The 18,889-nt window shown below is 31.6% G+C and overlaps 1 protein-coding gene across 3 annotated transcripts in view; it reads right to left on the minus strand.

The window, feature by feature from the left end:
- The window catches only part of LOC145680245 (dynein regulatory complex subunit 3-like), a 62,681-nt gene that overhangs the window by 25,350 nt on the left and 18,442 nt on the right, over positions 1-18,889 (minus strand). For all 3 annotated transcript variants that reach the window (XM_081750569.1, XM_081750570.1, XM_081750571.1), the window contains exons 2-3: positions 12,914-13,197; positions 2,129-2,301 (exon numbers count right to left, since the gene is read on the minus strand). In XM_081750569.1, coding sequence (XP_081606695.1) covers positions 2,129-2,301; positions 12,914-13,197 — 457 coding nt within the window. The remainder of the gene's footprint in view (positions 1-2,128; positions 2,302-12,913; positions 13,198-18,889) is intronic.

Here is an 18,889-nt window from a genome sequence, read left to right on the forward strand (position 1 = left end):
CAAGCACCAGAGGTGAACGCTCTACCCCTGAGCCACCGCGCCCCCGGTGTTCTTTTGAAACATCCTGTATAATATATGTAACATTGCAACACTTGGAACATGTTATGCAAATTAACGAAGAAAATTCTAAGACTCGTGCATAGGTCGTGCCAGAATTTTGTGACTAGGGTGTAAAAATGATTCACACTTTACTGCATGCATTGTTCTTATTATATTCTTTATTTACTTGATCCTGCAAAATATTTCATCTAAGTCAGTAGTTCTCACACTATTTGAGGATCTCCCTTCTCCTCTCTTGAATATCCGTCGCATTCTTTCGTAGTTTGTAAAAGAAAAATACAATACGTAATATTGTCTTTTTCAACGGTAGCTGTATAATACTCTAGTTTTTTTCAGCTCTTATCAAAATAGTAAAATTTACGTCTATTTTGGTGATTTCTTCACTTGTCTCCGGATCTGGTACCATAATAAATGATTATTTACAACTTGGACTGGTGGTGCCGCCTGGCGTGTGCAGAAAAATAAATTTAACATAATGAGTGTGTGTATGTGTGTAAGGGAGGGTGGAAAAACAATATTACTGTAAACGAATGGCTGAAAAGTTGAAGCCTGGTACACAGAATAAATGCAAATATCTAAAACACATAAAACAAAAAAATAGTGAAATACTCTAATCTAGTAATAATTTGCTGAAAATTTTTATTTCACTATACGATAGTGTTACTCTATTTTCCGAAGCATTAATGGTGTATCGTTGGACCAATTTGAAAATAGAAAAAAAAAATGAAAATGTACTGCATTCGGTTATATTTGGTTGGATTACATTAAGTTATGTTAGATTACGTTACATTAGGCGTGTAGTATTACTATATGGATCCATAGTATAAATAGTAGTAGTACTAGGAACGGGTTAAAAGCCCCGCAGAGGTTGGTTGGACTCTGTCCTCGACATAAAATGGGCAAATTAAAGACTTGCCAAAATATTTCTGTACATTTTACACTCTATGGATCTGTATAGTAAAGCAAGTGTATCTCTCCGCGAAATAGTACATCCGCCTCCACATACAGTACCGCTTACAACATCAAAAACAACCAATATACAACCGCTTTCTTAATTTTTAATATTCCCCTTACCTGACTTTCACTCATTCTTCCTCACAAACTTAAATAAATTCTCCAATTCACCCGGTAAATTTCCTAAAATTGGTCCGGTGATACAGCACTTAACCCTTTTCCTCTTTTAAATATGATATTTTTATGAAATTTCTAATCAATTTATTGGGGGGGGGGGGAATAATCGGGAAATTTTCTTCCCAACAAACTGTAATTCTTCGAGAAGAATGTGTCATTTTGAGTGAAGCAGGAAACGATTTTTTCTATATCAAATCGCAATTTTGAAGGTGGCAGGATATAAAAAAATGAAATATCCATGAGCAGTAACTAGAAATAAGCTCAAAGTGAATACATCGAAAACAGAGCTTCAAATTTGTATAAATTAAGGAAAAAGTCCTGGTGGTAGTGAATCTGAAAAAGGTTTCGTGTTACAATGTATGGCACGCAAGGCTCTAATCGAAAGTAGCTCAAAATGAAAAGAACTATCACTAAACCTGCTTTCTTTTGGTAAGTCACAAGTTATAAAAATTTCTCTTTATACGTCTTAACTTCTTATTCTTTTTAAAATACTTTATATAATGAAACAGGGCAGTGCTGTGCCGTGGAAAATCAGCGCCCGGGGAAATGTACAACAGCTTCACCGTACATATGAGTGAAGTTGATAGATCAGCGACGAAGTGCCACCATGGTTGGTGCGAAGCGTAAGAAAATTTCAAAAATAAACCCTGCTTTTGTTTGATTTTGAGCACTCTTTATTACTTTTTTCCTTCCATTATATATTCTTTTTCCTCCCGAATTTTGCGCCCTCTTACTTCAGCGCCCGGGGCCGTCGCCCCGCTCGCCCCCCTTACGGCACGGAACTGCAACAGGGTCATTGTAAGTAAACTTAAATATAGGCAATCGCGGAATATTTTAGTGACAAAAAGGCAAAATGACCCTTTTTGATACTAGGAATCTGGAAGACCTATAAACAAGGAAACAGGAAAGAATAGTTATTTATTAACAAAATAATTACCAATGAATCCCTTCAGCTTCTTCTCTCTCTTCTGGCCTTATTAACTTATATTCATAGTACTTGATTTGCGGAAGAAAAGCATGGACAAACTGAACGAAACCACTTCTTTTAGCACAATCATTTCCTTGCATATTTAACGATTTCAATTCACGAAATTTTCGGAGATACAAAACCTATGCAGAAAGGAAATATGTATAAATTTTAAAATAATTTTTAAAAAATCTACTTACATAGTTATAAAAGAACTTTCTTCCCAACCTCCAAATACGGTGAAATGTATTCCTATGCCACAGAGCTAATTATTGCAGAGTTCTATTTACTGGAATAGTTACTGATGTTGAGGTATTCCACATCGGTAAGAAATATGCTATCAAATCAATTGTGACTTCATAAACTTTGGCTAAGAACTCATTAACAATAAAATTGCACTTTTTGATCTCAATCTTGCTCTTGAATCCAGCCATGGGTTTTTATTTATTATAAAGCAACCCTGAGCTATGACCTCTATTACATATTATTTGTTATAAGTTCATATATGTATTGGATACTCTTGATCGATTATCCATTCAGATTTTTAATCCTGTTCTGTTGTATCCAGTAAAATCCTTGGATAAACACTGAAAAAACAATTTTATAGAGAAACTGTAGGATTATCTTTTGATTCTTATAATAATCTGTGATTTTATGATTTTAACAATTGATTGTAGGCAAGTGATTAGCATTATTGCTTTTCAATGAGGAAGTCCTGAGTTCGAATCAGATAGTTGGCCATTCTAAAATTTTCCTCAGTATCATGAGGCAGATATTGGAAACATACTTTTTGCCTTTACACTTACTGGGACCTGGCCGACTTCTTCCACTTCCCTTTACAATACGTTATTATTACTATTCCAGAGGAGCGAAGTGACCTCTCAGTCTGTTTGTAAATGTTTGTTAAAAAAAATAATAATAACCTTTTGATAAGTAGCTTGGATATTAATGAATGACCAACACAAGACGTTCAATTGAACACTTCATCTAAAATTTAATTTTGTTTTCGGATTATCTTCTGGGCTTGGTTTCTCTTAAAGCATAAATGAATAATGAGTCTCCAAAATATAAAGAAGAAATAAAAATCGATATATTTATCAGTTTTCTTTTTAAGTAAATAAAAAGTACCTTTAACCACGGGTGTACTTCACTCCCCTGAATGTTACGTTTGGCCACGTGACCAAATCCTTCAAACTGATCTACGTAGAGACAACATATATAAATATAGATAAGGAAGTGGAGGAAATGATGACGACTGAGAAGGATGATGCTATTGTTTTAGGTTGTGTTTGGAACAGTCTAGATTCGGTGCGAGCGGTTTCGGGTTCGATTCCCGATGGGGACTCGGTCGATAAAGTGTAAAACTGTTTTTCAGGCCAGCCACCTTGAATGAGGTTTTCCTGGGTTTCCATCATTCACACCAGGCAAATGCCGGGGTGGTACCGAACTTATAGGCCCCAGGCCACTTCCTTCCTTCCTCAATTCTTTCTTCCTTCTCTTTCCCCGGATAGTGTGCTCATCAAGGGACGTCATCCCTCAAAACGTGACGGGCTAAATCACCTTAGATGCCGAAAGCCCAGATATCTAAATCCTAAATCCTGGAACAGACTAAAGTACCAGTTGAGTTTACATAAGAATGACTTTCTTTATCGTAACACACTACCTAATCTAGACATCTAACTTCACGACTACTTTTATACTATGATTAATTGAATCTATACTTTCTATTTACGATTTTTTTTCTTTTTCTTTTATGACAAGCAATAGGGAAGTTTGATGCAAGGATGCTTCTATCTATTGTTTCTATTCTTCTTTCTCATTTATGTTCTACATTTCCCATTTTAGTTTCAATTTCTTCTTTTTAACAAAAAATTGGTTACTTACCAATATATTATTCCATGGGAAAAGTAAATATTCTTCAAACGCATTGGAACAACAAGCTAATTCCGTCTATAGTGGCAAAGTAACAAGGATAAAAATGAATGATAAAAACATAGTATGGAAAAAGGAATGCACACCACTAAGTAAATATAACGTGAGAGATGGACACTAAAAATAATGATCAAAGTACAGTGGACGGAACAAATAATGAGCTGAGTTGAAAGAAACATTGTGTCTATGCTAGACCCTATTGCCGAATCCAAAATACACATCAAAGGTAGGAAGTCAGATTCTATCAACGTTGCCACAATCCAGATTTAAATCTGGTTTATATTTATGAATAAAGAATGATACTTTAATCTCCTTTTTGTTTGTTTGTTTGTTTGTTTTTCCTGAACCTATCAGATTAACCTGCTTTATATTGTGTGTATGTTCCTTTAGGTGAAGTGACAATCCCGACATACCCTTTTTTGTGACTTTCTTGAATGTTTAATGTGTTCTTTAATTTGGGTGCTAATACTACGTTTGGTTTGACCTATATATGAAGCCTCGTATTACACTGAGCCCAATGAATACCAGTACCTATTCAATAGATTACAAAAATAGCTTTTAAAGCCGATGACATGCATTTCTAAACTTCTTGCTGGAAGCAGATCTGTTATGCTGTGCAAGAATAGCTCAATTTTTGTCGATAATTGTGAAAAGTAAGAAATTTCTATCCAAGTTTTCACTTCCTCGGGAATAACTGCTTTAGGAATTTACACCAATCTACGTGTTTGATTAAACTATTTTTGTAAGGTACGCTACTTATGACCGTTCTTATGACTTATTTGATATAAAAACTATGTTTCTTCATTAAGATTACTTGTTCTTTTGTCCTATTTGATATAAAAACTATATTTCATCACTGAGATCATTTGAACTTTCGTCCTATTTAATAGTAACACTACATTTCATCATTGAGATCATTTGTTCTTTTCTTCTATTAAATATAACCTCTTTATTTCATCACTGACATCATTGGTTCTTTTTTCCTATTTAATATTAACACCATATTTCATCATTAAGATCACTTGTTCTTTTGTCCTATTAGATATAACAACTACATTTCATCACTGTGATTACTTGTTGTTTTGGTCTATTTGATATAAACACTATACTTGATCATTGACATCACTTGTTCTTTTTTCCCATTTAATATTAACACTATGTTTCATCATTGAGATCACTTGTTCTTTTGTCCTATTTGATATAAAAACTATATTTCATCATTGAGATCACTTGTTCTTTTGTCCTATTTAATATAATTACTATATTTCATCATTGAGATCACTTGTTCTTTTGTTCTATTTAATATAAACACTATACTTGATCATTGAGATCACTTGTTCTTTTTTCCCATTTAATATTAACACTATGTTTCATCACCGAGATCATTTGTTCTTTTGTCCTATTTAATATTAACACTACATTTCATCATTGAGATCACTTTTCTTTTGTCCTATTGAACATAACAACTATATTTCATCATTTCTTTGTCCTATTTGACATGACGATTATATTTCATCACTGAGATCACTTGTTCTTTTGTCCTATTTAATATAAAATCTATATTTCATCACAGATCACTTTTCTCTTGTTCTATTTAATATAACAGCTATATTTGATCATTGAGATATTTTTTTCTTTTGTCCTGTTTCATATAAAAACTATATTTCATCATTGAGATCACTTTTTCTTTTGTCCTATTTAATATAAACCCTATATCCCATCATTGAGATCACTTGTTCTTTTATGCTATTTAATATGAACACTACATTTCACCATTGAGATCACTTGTTCTTCGTCCTATTTGATATCACCACTATATTTCATGATTGAGATCACTTGTTCTTTTGTGTGATTTAATATAATCACTATATTTCATCATTTTGATCACTTGTTTACTGTCCTATTTAATATAAAAACTATATTTGATCACTAAAATCACTTGTTCTTTTATCCTATTTAACATTAACACTATATTTCATCACAGACATCATTTGTTCGTTTCTCCTATTTAATATAAACACAATATTTCATCATTGAGATAGCTTGCTCCTTTGTCCTATTTGATATAAAAACTATACTTCATCATTTTGATCACTTGTTCTTTTGTTCTATTTGATATAAAAACTATACTTCAATTATTTTGATCACTTGTTCTTTTGTTCTATTGGATATACAAACTATATTTCATTATTGAAATCACTTGCTCTTTTGTCCTATTTAATACAAACACTATATTTCAACATTGAGATCATTTGTTCTTGTTTACTATTTAACACGAACACTATATTTCATCATTGAGATCAGTTGTTCTTTTATCCTATTTAAAATTAACACTATATTTCATCACCAATATCATCTGTTCTTTCCTCCTATTTAATATAAACACTATATTTCATCATTGAGATCACTTGTCCTTTTGTCCAATTTGATACAAAAATTATATTTCATAATGGAGATCACTTGTTGTTTCTCCCATTTGATATAAAAACTATATTTCATCATTCGGATCACTTGTTCTTTTGTCCTGTTTGTTACAAAAAATATATTCCATCATTGAGATCACTTTTTCTCTGGTTCTACTTGATATAAAAACTATATTTCATCATTGAGATCACTTGTTCTTTTGTCCAATTTGATACAAAAATTATATTTCATCGTTGAGATCACTTGTTCTTTGTCATATTTGATATAACAACTGTACTTCATCATTGAAATCATTTGTTGTTTTGTCCTATTTGTTATAAAAACTATATTTTTCATTGTTGGCATCACTTTTCCTCTCGTCCTATTTCATCTAACAAGAAAATGTTTCATTATTGACATCACGTGTTCTTTTCTCCTATTTAATATAAAAGCTATATTTCATCATTGAAATCAGTTGTTCTTTTATCCTAATTGATACAAACTCTATATTTCATCATTCAAATTACTTGTTTCTTTGTCCTATTTAACATAAACACTATATTTCATTACTGAGATCACTTGTTCTTTTGTTCTCTTTAATATAAAAACTATATTTCATTATTGAGATCACTTGTTGTTTTGGCCTATTTAATATAAAAATTATACTTCATTTCTATCACTTATTCTTTTGTAGTATTCGACACAAAAATTATATTTCATCATTGAAACCGCTTGTTCTTTGTCCTATTTAATATAAACGCTATATTTCATCATTGAAACCAGTCGTTCTTTTGTCCTAATTGATATAAAAACTATATTTCATCATTGAGATCAGTTACTTTTTTGTCATATTTAATATAAACACTTTATTTTATCATCATTTTGATCACTTGTCCTTTTGTCCAATTTAATACAAACAGTATATTTCATCATTGAGATCAGTTGTTCTTTTGTCCTATTTGATATAAACACTATATTTCATCATTGAGACCACTTGTTGTTTTGTCCTATTTTATATGAAAGCTATATTTCATTATTTTGATCACTTGTTTCTTTGTTCTTTTGAATATAAATACTATTTTTCATCATTGAGATCACTTGTTCGTTTGTACTGTTTGAAATAAACACTATATTTCATAATTGAGATCACTTGTTCTTATGTTCTATTTGATATAAACACTATATTTCATCATTTTGTTCACTTGTTCTTTTGTCTTATTTAATATAAACACTATATTTCATCACTGAGATCACTTGTTCATTTATATTATCTAATATGAACATTATATTTCATCACTGAAATCACTTGTTCTTTTGTCCTATTAATATAAAAACTATATTTCATCGTCTTGATGACTTGTTCTTTTGTCCTTTTTAATATAAACACTATATTTCATCACTGAGATCAGTTGTTATTTTTTCATATTTAATATAAACACTATATTTTATCATCGTGATCACTTGTTCATTTGCCCCATTTAAGATAAAAACTATATTTCATCATTTTGATCACTTGTTCTTTTGTTCTATTCGATACAAAGACTATATTTAATCATTGAGATCACTTGTTCTTTTGTCATATTTAATATAAACACTATATTTCATCACTGAGATCATTTGTTCATTTATATTATTTAATATGAACATTATATTTCATCACTGAGATCACTTGTCCTTTTGTCCTATTTAATATAAAAACTATATTTCAATGTTTTGATGACTTGTCCCTTTGCTCTATTCGATACAAAAACTATATTTAATCATTGAGATCACCTGTTCTTTTGTCATATTTAATATAAACAGTATATTTCATCATTGAGATCAGTTGTTATTTTGTCATGTTTAATATAAACACTATATTTTATTATCGAGATCACTTGTTCATTTGCCCCATTTAAGATAAAAACTATATATCACCATTTTGATCACTTGTTCTTTTGTCCTATTTAATATAAACATTATATTTCATCACTGAGATCACTTGTCCTTTTGTCCTATTTAATATAAAAACTATATTTCAATGTTTTGATGACTTGTCCTTTGGTCTATTCGATACAAAAACTATATTTCATCATTGAGATCACTTGTCCTTTTGTCATATTTCATATAAACACTATATTTCATCATTGAGGTCACTTGTTCTTTTGTTCTATTTAACATGAAAACTATATTTCATCATTTTAATCACTTGTTCTTTTGTTCTTTTCAATATAAACACTATATTTCATCATTGAGATCACTTGTTCGTTTGTACTGTTTGAAATAAACACTATATTTCATCATTGAGATCACTTGTTATTTTGTCATATTTAATATAAACACTATATTTTATCATCGAGATCACTTGACCATTTGGCCCATTTAAGATAAAAACTATATTTCACCATTTTGATCACTTGTCCTTTTGCCCTATTTAATATAAAAACTATATTTCATGATTGAGATCACTTGTTTTTTTTTTTCGTATTTGATATAAACACTATATTTCATCATTGAGAAAACTTGTTCTTTTGTCTTACTTAATATGAAAACTATATTTCATCATTTTGATCACTTGTTCTTTTGTTCTTTTTAATATAAACACTATATTTCATCATTGAGATCACTTGTTTGTTTGTACTGTTTGAAATAAACACTATATTTCATCGTTGAGATCACTTGTTCCTTTGTCATATTTGATATAAACACTATATTTCATCATTTTATTCACTTGTTCTTTTGTCTTATTTAATATAAACACTATATTTCATCACTGAGATCACTTGTTCATTTATATTATTTAATATGAACATTATATTTCATCACTGAGATCACTTGTCCTTTCGTGCTATTTAAGATAAAAACTATATATCACCATTTTGATCACTTGTTCTTTGGTCCTATGTAATATAAACATTATATTTCATCATTGAGATCACTTGTTCTTTTGTCATATTTGATATAAACACTATATTTCATCATTGAGGACACTTGTTCTTTTGTCCTATTTAACATGAAAACTATCTTTCATCATTTTAATCACTTGTTCTTTTGTTCTTTTTAATATAAACACTATATTTTATCATCGAGATCTCTTGTTCATTTGCCCCATTTAAGATAAAAACTATATTTCATCATTTTGATCACTTGTTCTTTTGTTCTATTCGATACAAAGACTATATTTAATCATTGAGATCACTTGTTCTTTTGTCATATTTAATATAAACAGTATATTTCATCACTGAGAGCAATTGTTCATTTGTCCTATTTAATATAAAAACTATATTTCATCATTGAGATCACTTGTTCTTTTGTCCTATTTAATATAATTACTATATTTCACCATTTTGATCACTTGTCGTTTTGTCCTATTTAATATAAACACTACAGTTGGTCATTGACATTACTTGTTCTTTTGCCCTTTTGATATAAACACTATATTTCATCCTTGAGAGCAATTGTTCTTTTGTCCTATTTGATATAAAAACGATATTTCATCATCGGCATCAGTTGACTTGAAATCACTCAATTTTCTTCTTTGTTCTTTTCCTTTCCTTCTTCATTTGTTTCGTAGACTCGAATTTTCTTTTTAGATATCAAAATGAAGCAAATACTAACTTTCTGTATACACTTTTTTAAAATTAAAATAATTTTTTTTAAGAGCTGTATGTTCTGCCTTTACAATCATGCTTTAAAACGTTAAACGTAGGTTTCCAGGAATTTACATAGTGATTTGTTCTTTTCTTGCATTCATCTGAATAATGAGTCTGTGTTTTTAAACTAAATATTGGACTGTATGTTCTTGAAGCTCACACGATTATTGGACCACAAACAGGAAAACGTACAATTAAAATGTTTACAAGTCATTTTACGATTTACAACCGAACAAGATTATAAATGTTTTCAAGTCTTTCCTGTTTCTTTTTCCACTTCCTTGAGGAGATATATTCCATGATGCAGACTGATCAGTTTGTTTCACCAGTTGCATTATGAAAAACATTTATTTCCATAACTGACACTTCATATTTGTGTCTTCTCGACATTTTTTATATAATCAAACGCCAGTTCCTTATTTTAGATATGGTTATTATTTACGTCAAGTTATTGCATTCGTCAATGATAATAATAATAAAGAAAAGTACGAAAGTTTAAAATTTTGTTCAATTAATATTTTTAATCAAGTTCTCAAACGCAAAGAACAAATTGCTTCTATGTAGTACCTTTGATCGTAAACGGAAAAAAGGGAAATGCTGAATAGAATTAATGTCCGTCAATGGAACCCAAATACTCGAATAAAGCTATTATTGACACAATCCTAACCATTATGAGTGTTGCTCGTGTGCAAATTTAAACCATGCAATGTTTTTTAATATTTGCAGGAGATTTATAGTTAACATGTAAACCATACTTCTTAACTACTTTTCTAAATTAAAACAAAAAAATTGGCCAAAACTAATAGGAAATCCTATGGTTGTTAGGCTTAATTGATATCTTATTTTGTGATGAAAGGTGTAAGTCCAATCGCCGTTTTCCCAATCTGTTCTGGTATCTCTTGAATATCCATTTATTTATCCTAATTTTAAAATAATTTCTAATCAGTTATTTATACCATCCTCATTATGTAAATCTACAAACTCAAATTGTTAGAAATTTAACCATAAGATAGCCTTGATTTCGTAGAAGTGAGCAGATTTGTTACAAGCTGTTGATTTTCTCTGAGATGTTAAAGTTTAGATAAACTTATTGGTCCCTCTACTAAACAGCAATTCTATAAATTCCGAACTATTATCATTTCCATACCCAATAGTGAATTTAAATTTTGAGCTATCAAGTTAATTTCCTGTAGAAACGTCTGTAGCTCATCGGTTTTATAAACTACAATAGTTTGTCAGCATATTTAGATTACTTAATAAATTTGAACTGTTCTTTGTTCAATATTTTACATTCAAAAATGGCTCATACTAATGTAAGATAATAACGAAGAGAAGGGAATCATCTTTTTACTTCCTTATACTTTGTCTTAAAAGATAAGATAATTTGTCTTCAAGAATATGTCTAAAATTTTTATTTTATAATTTTTTAAGTCATTAAACTTACTCATCTTAATCATTAATCATTAAACTTGTTTATTAAGATAATTAATATTAAACATCGCCGGAGACAAACAATATCTAGAAGTCTAGCTAAACTTTTTGCTCAGCTAAATAGATGGCATAGTTAATTTTCAATATTTAAGAATCCCAATTGCAACTTACTATACCAAAAAAAAAAAAGAAAGGATGGGCAAAAAAGTCAGGTTAAAAGGAATAAAAAATATGAAGTAAACCCTTTCTCGTCAAAAGAAAGTTACACACATAGTTCACCACTCACTGGTATCACTGTTCACTCTACTGATATCACTGATTAGTGTTTACTCTACTGATCTCGCTGATCATATGAACACTGTGAGTGACGAACAAACATGCGTAGAATTTTCTTTTGACAAGAATTGGTTTATTATATATTTTTTACTCCCTTTGATCTGACTTTTTATCCATCCCTGTTTCTTTCCCATTAAAATAATGCTAAGAGGAAAATGGAAATAGTAATTTCTTAAAGTACTTCTTAGATGAATATTTGGTCTGCGGTGACTATTAAGCTTTCTATTTATAGTTGTTCCATTAATATTCCAGTTCATTTCAAGAAAATACAAAATAATTTGTTATATAAATACGGATGCTATAGGTTTTCGAAAAATAATCCCTCTCATAAATATGTATGGTACAATATTCAAAAATAACTCCTCACATAAAGACGGATGGTACAAGTATCCGATAAATAATTACTCTCATAAATATAGATGGTAGAGGTATTCGAAAAATAATTCCTCTCATAAATACGATTTGTACAGGTATTCGAAAAGTAATTTCTCTCATAAATACGGATGGTAAAAAGGTATTTGAAAAATAATTCCTCACATAAATACGGATGGTACAGGTATTCGAAAAATAATTCCTCACATAAAGACGGATGGTACAAGTATCCGATTAATAATTACTCTAATAAATATGGATGGTACAGGTATTCGAAAAATAATTCCTCTCATAAATACGGTTTGTACAGGTACTTGAAAAGTAATTCCTCACATAAATACGGATGGTACAAGTATTCAAAAAAAAAATCCTCACATACACAGATGGCGCAGATATTCGAAAAATAATTCCTCACATAAATACGGATGGTACAGATCTTCAACAGCATTAAGTATAATCCTGTATGTTGGACTTAACTCACAAGTATAGATTAACCTCAGACTTACATTGACAATGTTTATCCAACCTATTTCTTATGTAACCCTAAAGACAATACACTAAAATGATTTTGAGCACTTTTTTTTTTGTAAGCACTGATATTACTATACAAACAGGATACATGTAAATAAACCAGTGTTTGGAAACTTACGTTGTCCCATTGCGATATTCTATTATTACCGATACTAAAAATCGTCAATTTCTTCATATGATCCAAGTTTTCAATAGTAGTAATTTGGTTTTGGAACAAAGTCAATGTTTCTATATTCACCAGAGCTTCCAAATTCTCGATTCGTTCAATGTTATTAAAGGAGAGATCCAGCTCTTTGAGAGTGACCAACATATGCAGGTTCTCGATCTTTTCAATTATATTGTTGTCCAGTTGCAGTTTCGTTAATGAGGTCATTATCCACAGACTGTCGATTTTTAATATATCTGAAAGAACATAGAATTGATTAAAAAATTAACTGCGAAGAAACAACAAGATCAAAAGATCCAATATATTTCAATCAAAAATTTTCTTGTATGCCTTATATCTGGAGAACTACATACAGTGTAGCCAAACCCAAACTATTACTTAACTCAGAATGATATGCTTATTCCGTGGAAAGTACGAAAATTTGATTTAGGGACCGTTCAAAAATTTAGTGGCTCCTGATCCAAGATCCAATACATTTCAATCAAAAATTTTCATGTGCGCCTTATATATATCTGGGGAACTACATATAGTGTAGCCAAACCCAAACTATCACTTACTATAACTCAGTATGATGTGTTTCTTCAGTATAAAATACGAAAACCCGATTTAGGGACCGTTCAAAAATTTTGTGTCCCCTGGTCCAAAAACTAATTATTGTCCAAGATCGCAATCTTTTGATCCATTTTTGGATCATTCATAAAATTCTTGTTATTATTTTTTTGTTTATATAATAGTGCATCATTAATACAATAGTAGTAATAGTAAGTTTCAATGAATCAAAAACATTTTATTTACCTTAACTATTATAGTTTGCTTATCAATTAACTATAATAAAGATATTCATAGAATTATTACCATAAAATAACGGCGATTACTATTATTATTATTCAGTCTTTACAAACATTGAATATGGAATTTTATTCTCTATACCTTCACTTTATTATTATTATTATTATTATTATTATTATTATTATTATTATTATTATTATTATTATTATTATTATTATTATTATTAGGGAGTGTGAGAATCATTTCTTTCATTTTGTCTTTTTTGTCCTTTGGTCCACCCCTACTGGGGGAGAGCAGTGACCACGGATCATCTCCCAAAGGGTGACTTACACGTACCATTGGGTCCAAGAGGAAGCACTAAGTGCTTCAACGTATACGTATCTCAATATGTAAGGCCGTATTGTTTGGACGATTCTACTGAGGGAAGGAAGGACGAGATTGACCTACTACCTGTAAAGAGAAAAACAGCGACTGCGGTAAGGTGTACAACGGTTTCCTCCAGTGAAAAGGAGGGAACAGGACGGAAAAGAGGTTAATATCAGACCTGACACGTATTATTGGATCCGAGATTAGCTACAGAAGTATTTCCATGTCTTCGCGATACCTCTACACGGAAGGCGGTTTTGTCATTGAACGATAGAGGTAGGCAGGGCCGGGAATGACCAAACTCCCTCGGGTTCGCATGGGGCTTTCGGATTGAGTTGGACTCTGCCGAGTTGTGGTCAAACTGTAGTCTTCGGTAGCGAATACATGCACTTGCGGGGATGTGAGATGGATAGCCTTACAACGCTTGGGTGCCATGCCTGCAGAGCTTGGATGGACCTGACTCGCTAGAAGGCCGATTCCATCAGTAGGATAAGCTGAGGCTTAAGACTTTGGTCAGGCTGCACAGTGGGAGTATTCCATTTCCTGAGAAAACGGGGTTACTCGCTCTAAGCGAACACTAAGCGCGAGGGACAAATCTTGAAGGTAAAATTAATTCACTAGTGCACAAGAAATAACAGCTCAATGATGGAGGAAATACGGGTCGACTCATTAAGAAGGCTCATAGGCCACAGCTCGTGGGTGGCGATTGAATTTGTGGTGGGAGATCACTCCAACTCTAATGCCCTTTGGTCTTTGTGTATTATGTACTTTATAAATGACACTTTCATCATAACTGTCCAATATGTAATTCATCTGCAGATGAAATCAGAAAACAGTAAGATACCGGTATATCTTGAATTCGAGTAAAACTCATTTAACTTGTTTTGAATAACTTTACAATGATGAAAATAATTTTATTTGAACATTATTCACCTGAAGTATCTAGTGGTTTTTACTTTGGATAAATCAACTGATAATCAAGGTAATGTACAAATGAAAAAAAAATTCTTATGTTTTGGCTGTAAAGGATCCATTAGAGATCTTTAGTCTATATCTAAATTACGAGAACAAAGTCTAAATAGGATTAGACGAGAAAAGTTACATGAATTTAGTGAAAAACCTTGCTTATCAAAAAAAGAATTATGTTTTAAAACAATAGTTGGTTGAGGAGCGTGCCAATAATCAAAGAACTCTACCTTCTAATGTTACTGCAGATTCAGATTCTGGAATTGTTCCGGATATAAATTATAGAGGTCAGTATTCAAGCTTAGTTAAAAATAGTGAAATTAGCAAATATGAACGTTTGGCTCAGTCTTCTCAAAATCCCTCTTAGGTGATAACAAGAAATAATTAGCAAATGCTAAATCGTACAAATAAAATAGTGCAAGGAAGATCAAATCTAAGGAAAGAATAAAGGAAACACAATTGGTTGTGGTTCCTGTAACTCTAAATTGGTTTCAAAATCAAGGGGAAAAAAGAATTGTAACCAGGTTCAGCCCATCAGTTGAGATTGAAGAAGTCGAGAATATTGTAAAGCAGTTAAATATGACTGAAGTGATTTGCACTAAACTGAAGACAAAATATGACTCTTATTCTCCTTGTCATGTTTAAGACAGTGAACAAGATTTCTCTTTCGTAAGCGATCCAGAAATGTGCCCTAGAGGACTTCTTATCGGACCTTTTTAAATCATGGAATTAATATGAACTTGCCAAAAATACTTATTCCACTTATTCTCATGGTAAGTATGAAGTCTTAAGATTTGGTACGAGAATGTTTGTGGATTACGTACCAAAAGTATTTTTTTATATTTTTTTAAGTTTCTTGTGATCATGATATAGTTGCAGTAACAGAAACTTGGTTATCTTAAGTTCATAACAATCAGGATTTAAAAAAGTGAATTTTCCTCGCCGACATGATTTCAGTAAATGTTCTTGGGCTATTGGCCAGGTGAAGATATTGACATCCGACGTGTCAAATGCGGACGTTTCATTCACCTTCAGAAATTCCCTGAAGATAAACGCGATGTTTGCATTCGAATCTTCACCTGGCTGATAGCCCTAGAACACATATTAAAACCAGAATTATTTTCCTGAAACATACACTTGCTTCAGGCCTGACAGACACTGTAGTGAAGAAACAGGTGATAGATATGAAGGTTCTTTAATAGCCACGAGAAACAATTTTCAAGTGTTTTGAAGATACGATCTAGGATTTTAGGATTTAGGATTTAGATTTCTGGGCTCTAGGCATCTCATGACCATTTAGCCCATCACGTTTGAGGGATGACGTCCCTTGGCAAGCACACTATCCGGGGAAAGGGAAGGAAGAAAGGATTGGGGAAGGAAGAAAGCGTCCTGGGACCTATAAGTTAGGTACCACCCCGGCATTTGCCTGGTGTGAATGAGGAAAACTCAAGAAAACCTCATTCAAGGTGGCTGGCCTGAAAAAGCGTTTTACACTTTTTCGACAACGCTTTTTCGACCAAGTGCCCCCACCAAGATACGATCTAGTGTCACTGAATCTGCCTCGATCGAACTTAAGTGCAAATCTACAAAAAAATCTCCTGTGTATATGTTCATCCAGCATTTTCTCCTGAACACCCTTGAGAACTATCTTAATTGCATTTCTATCAATTTCTAGTATTTGTATTTTGAAAAATAATGTATTAAATTTTGGAGACTAATATATTTAAAATAGGCTGGCTGAATAAAGAACTGTTACTTAGAATATACTATTATTTGAAAGTTAACTTTCAGTCATTATTGACTTTTTTATTTGGATAACTTAAATTTTAGTGTGGAACCAACATTCTCGGACTTGGACCTGGTTATAACTGATGCATCTCCTGTGTCTAATAAACATGAAGAGTAGGGTGGTGGTCCCTGACATATACCATTATCCAATTGTAATGAAAGTTTCTCTATTCAATGTTTGTAAACCCTATGAGACTATTGAACGCTTTTTATTTATTAAAGGTTAATATATTTCTTTGTACTCTCGATGCAACATATTATAGGGTAATAATATAAATGAAGTTGCTCGTAAACTTAGAAAGTTATTGTACTGATGAAAAAATTTCCAAAATTAGATTTAATCACAAAATTTAATTCCAAATATCCTTTATGGTATTAGAGAAACTTGATTTCCTTGTTAAGGAGTAAGAATAAGGTTTACAAAAAGTATAAAATTTCTCAAAGTATTAACGATTATTATAGTTTTTCTAACCGTAGAAAATTCATAAAATCCAATTGAATTAGAATAGATAAATTTATTATAGAAAAATAGAAAGAATAATTTAACTTCAGCTTGTGAGAAATTTTAGATATAACTTATGTTAATGGTGTGAAAAGCAATGAATCGATTGGTATTTTAAAAGATAGTTTGTTGACTGAGAGTGAAGTACTGGCTGAACACTGCTTTTCCAGGCTTTTTCGGTTTATGCAGTTAATTGTTATTCATCATTTACAGTATTTGATGAAAATAAGTCTCCCGAAATTACAACTGAATATATATTAGAAGCTATTAAATCTCTTAAGATTAAATCTGTATGTGGAATTTATGGTATATCAGCCTTTATTGTTAAAGGAATAGCGGATATAATTTCACCTATTTTATCTCCCCTGTTTAACTAATGTCTATCCGGATAAATGGAAGATTGTAGCGATCACTAAAAGTAAGAAGGAATGTATCAAGAATTTTCGACGTATTTCTGTATAATGAATGCTACTCCGAAAATTTTCGAAAAACTAATGTATAAATATATTTACAATAAAGTAAAGGATGAAACTGATATAAACCAACATGAGTTTATGAATTGAAAATCTGTAACAACTAATTTGGCAAATTTAATGCATGATTTATTGCCAGTGATTCGTACAGGCGGTCAAAGAAACGCTATTTATTTCGACTTTGCCAAAGCAAGTCCGATTTAAGCCCCCATTAACACCAGGGGATAAAATGGAGACATGTAAAAGCATTATAAACGATAGGTATTAATGTCAAATCATTAGTTTTCAGCGTCGTTAACTTAATTGATAGCAGTCTTGATGTCGTTTAGGTCCAAGTTCAGCCCCCAGTGAGGGCGAGACACCCATGGCACTCCTAGCCCGGAGGGGAAGGACAGATATAAAAATTATTTAAAAAAACAATAAAAGTGTCGAATCCATATTTTTCGGGGTCGTTTAGATAAAGAGTAACATTCCAAATGCTATTTAAGTTCAAATTCAGTTCCTATTAGCACCCCAAGGAGTGAAATTGTGATGTAAAATAAGGAAAATGACCGATATTAGTGTCGAATCCATAGTTTTTAGGGTCCCTACGTTGAACATATAAAATGATCGAAAAAACCGATATTAGTGAAGTCCATAGTTTTCGGGGTTGCTGAGATAAATAACGAGCCTCCACATGCCGTGTAAATCCAATTTTGGCCCCCATTAGTATCACTGGGGGGAAATTGTGACATGAAAAAAATATTAAAAATGACCAATATTAGTATCGAATTCACAGTTTTCGGAGTCCCTAAGTTGGTTCACTCCATATACCATTTAAGTCTACATTTATCATTCATGATCACCCCTAGGTCGGTGGGAAGGGGTTGATGTGTAAAAATAATCGAAAACGACCGCTATTAGTATCGAATCCATAGTTCTCGATGTTTCTGAGAATAATAATTACACTCCGGATAGCGTTAAAGCCCAAGTTCAGCCCCCAAAGGCATGGGAGGTGAGAACGGGAGAAATGTAAAATGTCTCAAGTGACTGAGATTAGTGTCG

This window comes from Thermobia domestica, chromosome 3 (assembly GCF_964235325.1).
Source record: "Thermobia domestica chromosome 3, izTheDome1.hap1.1, whole genome shotgun sequence".
Taxonomy (NCBI): domain Eukaryota; kingdom Metazoa; phylum Arthropoda; class Insecta; order Zygentoma; family Lepismatidae; genus Thermobia; species Thermobia domestica.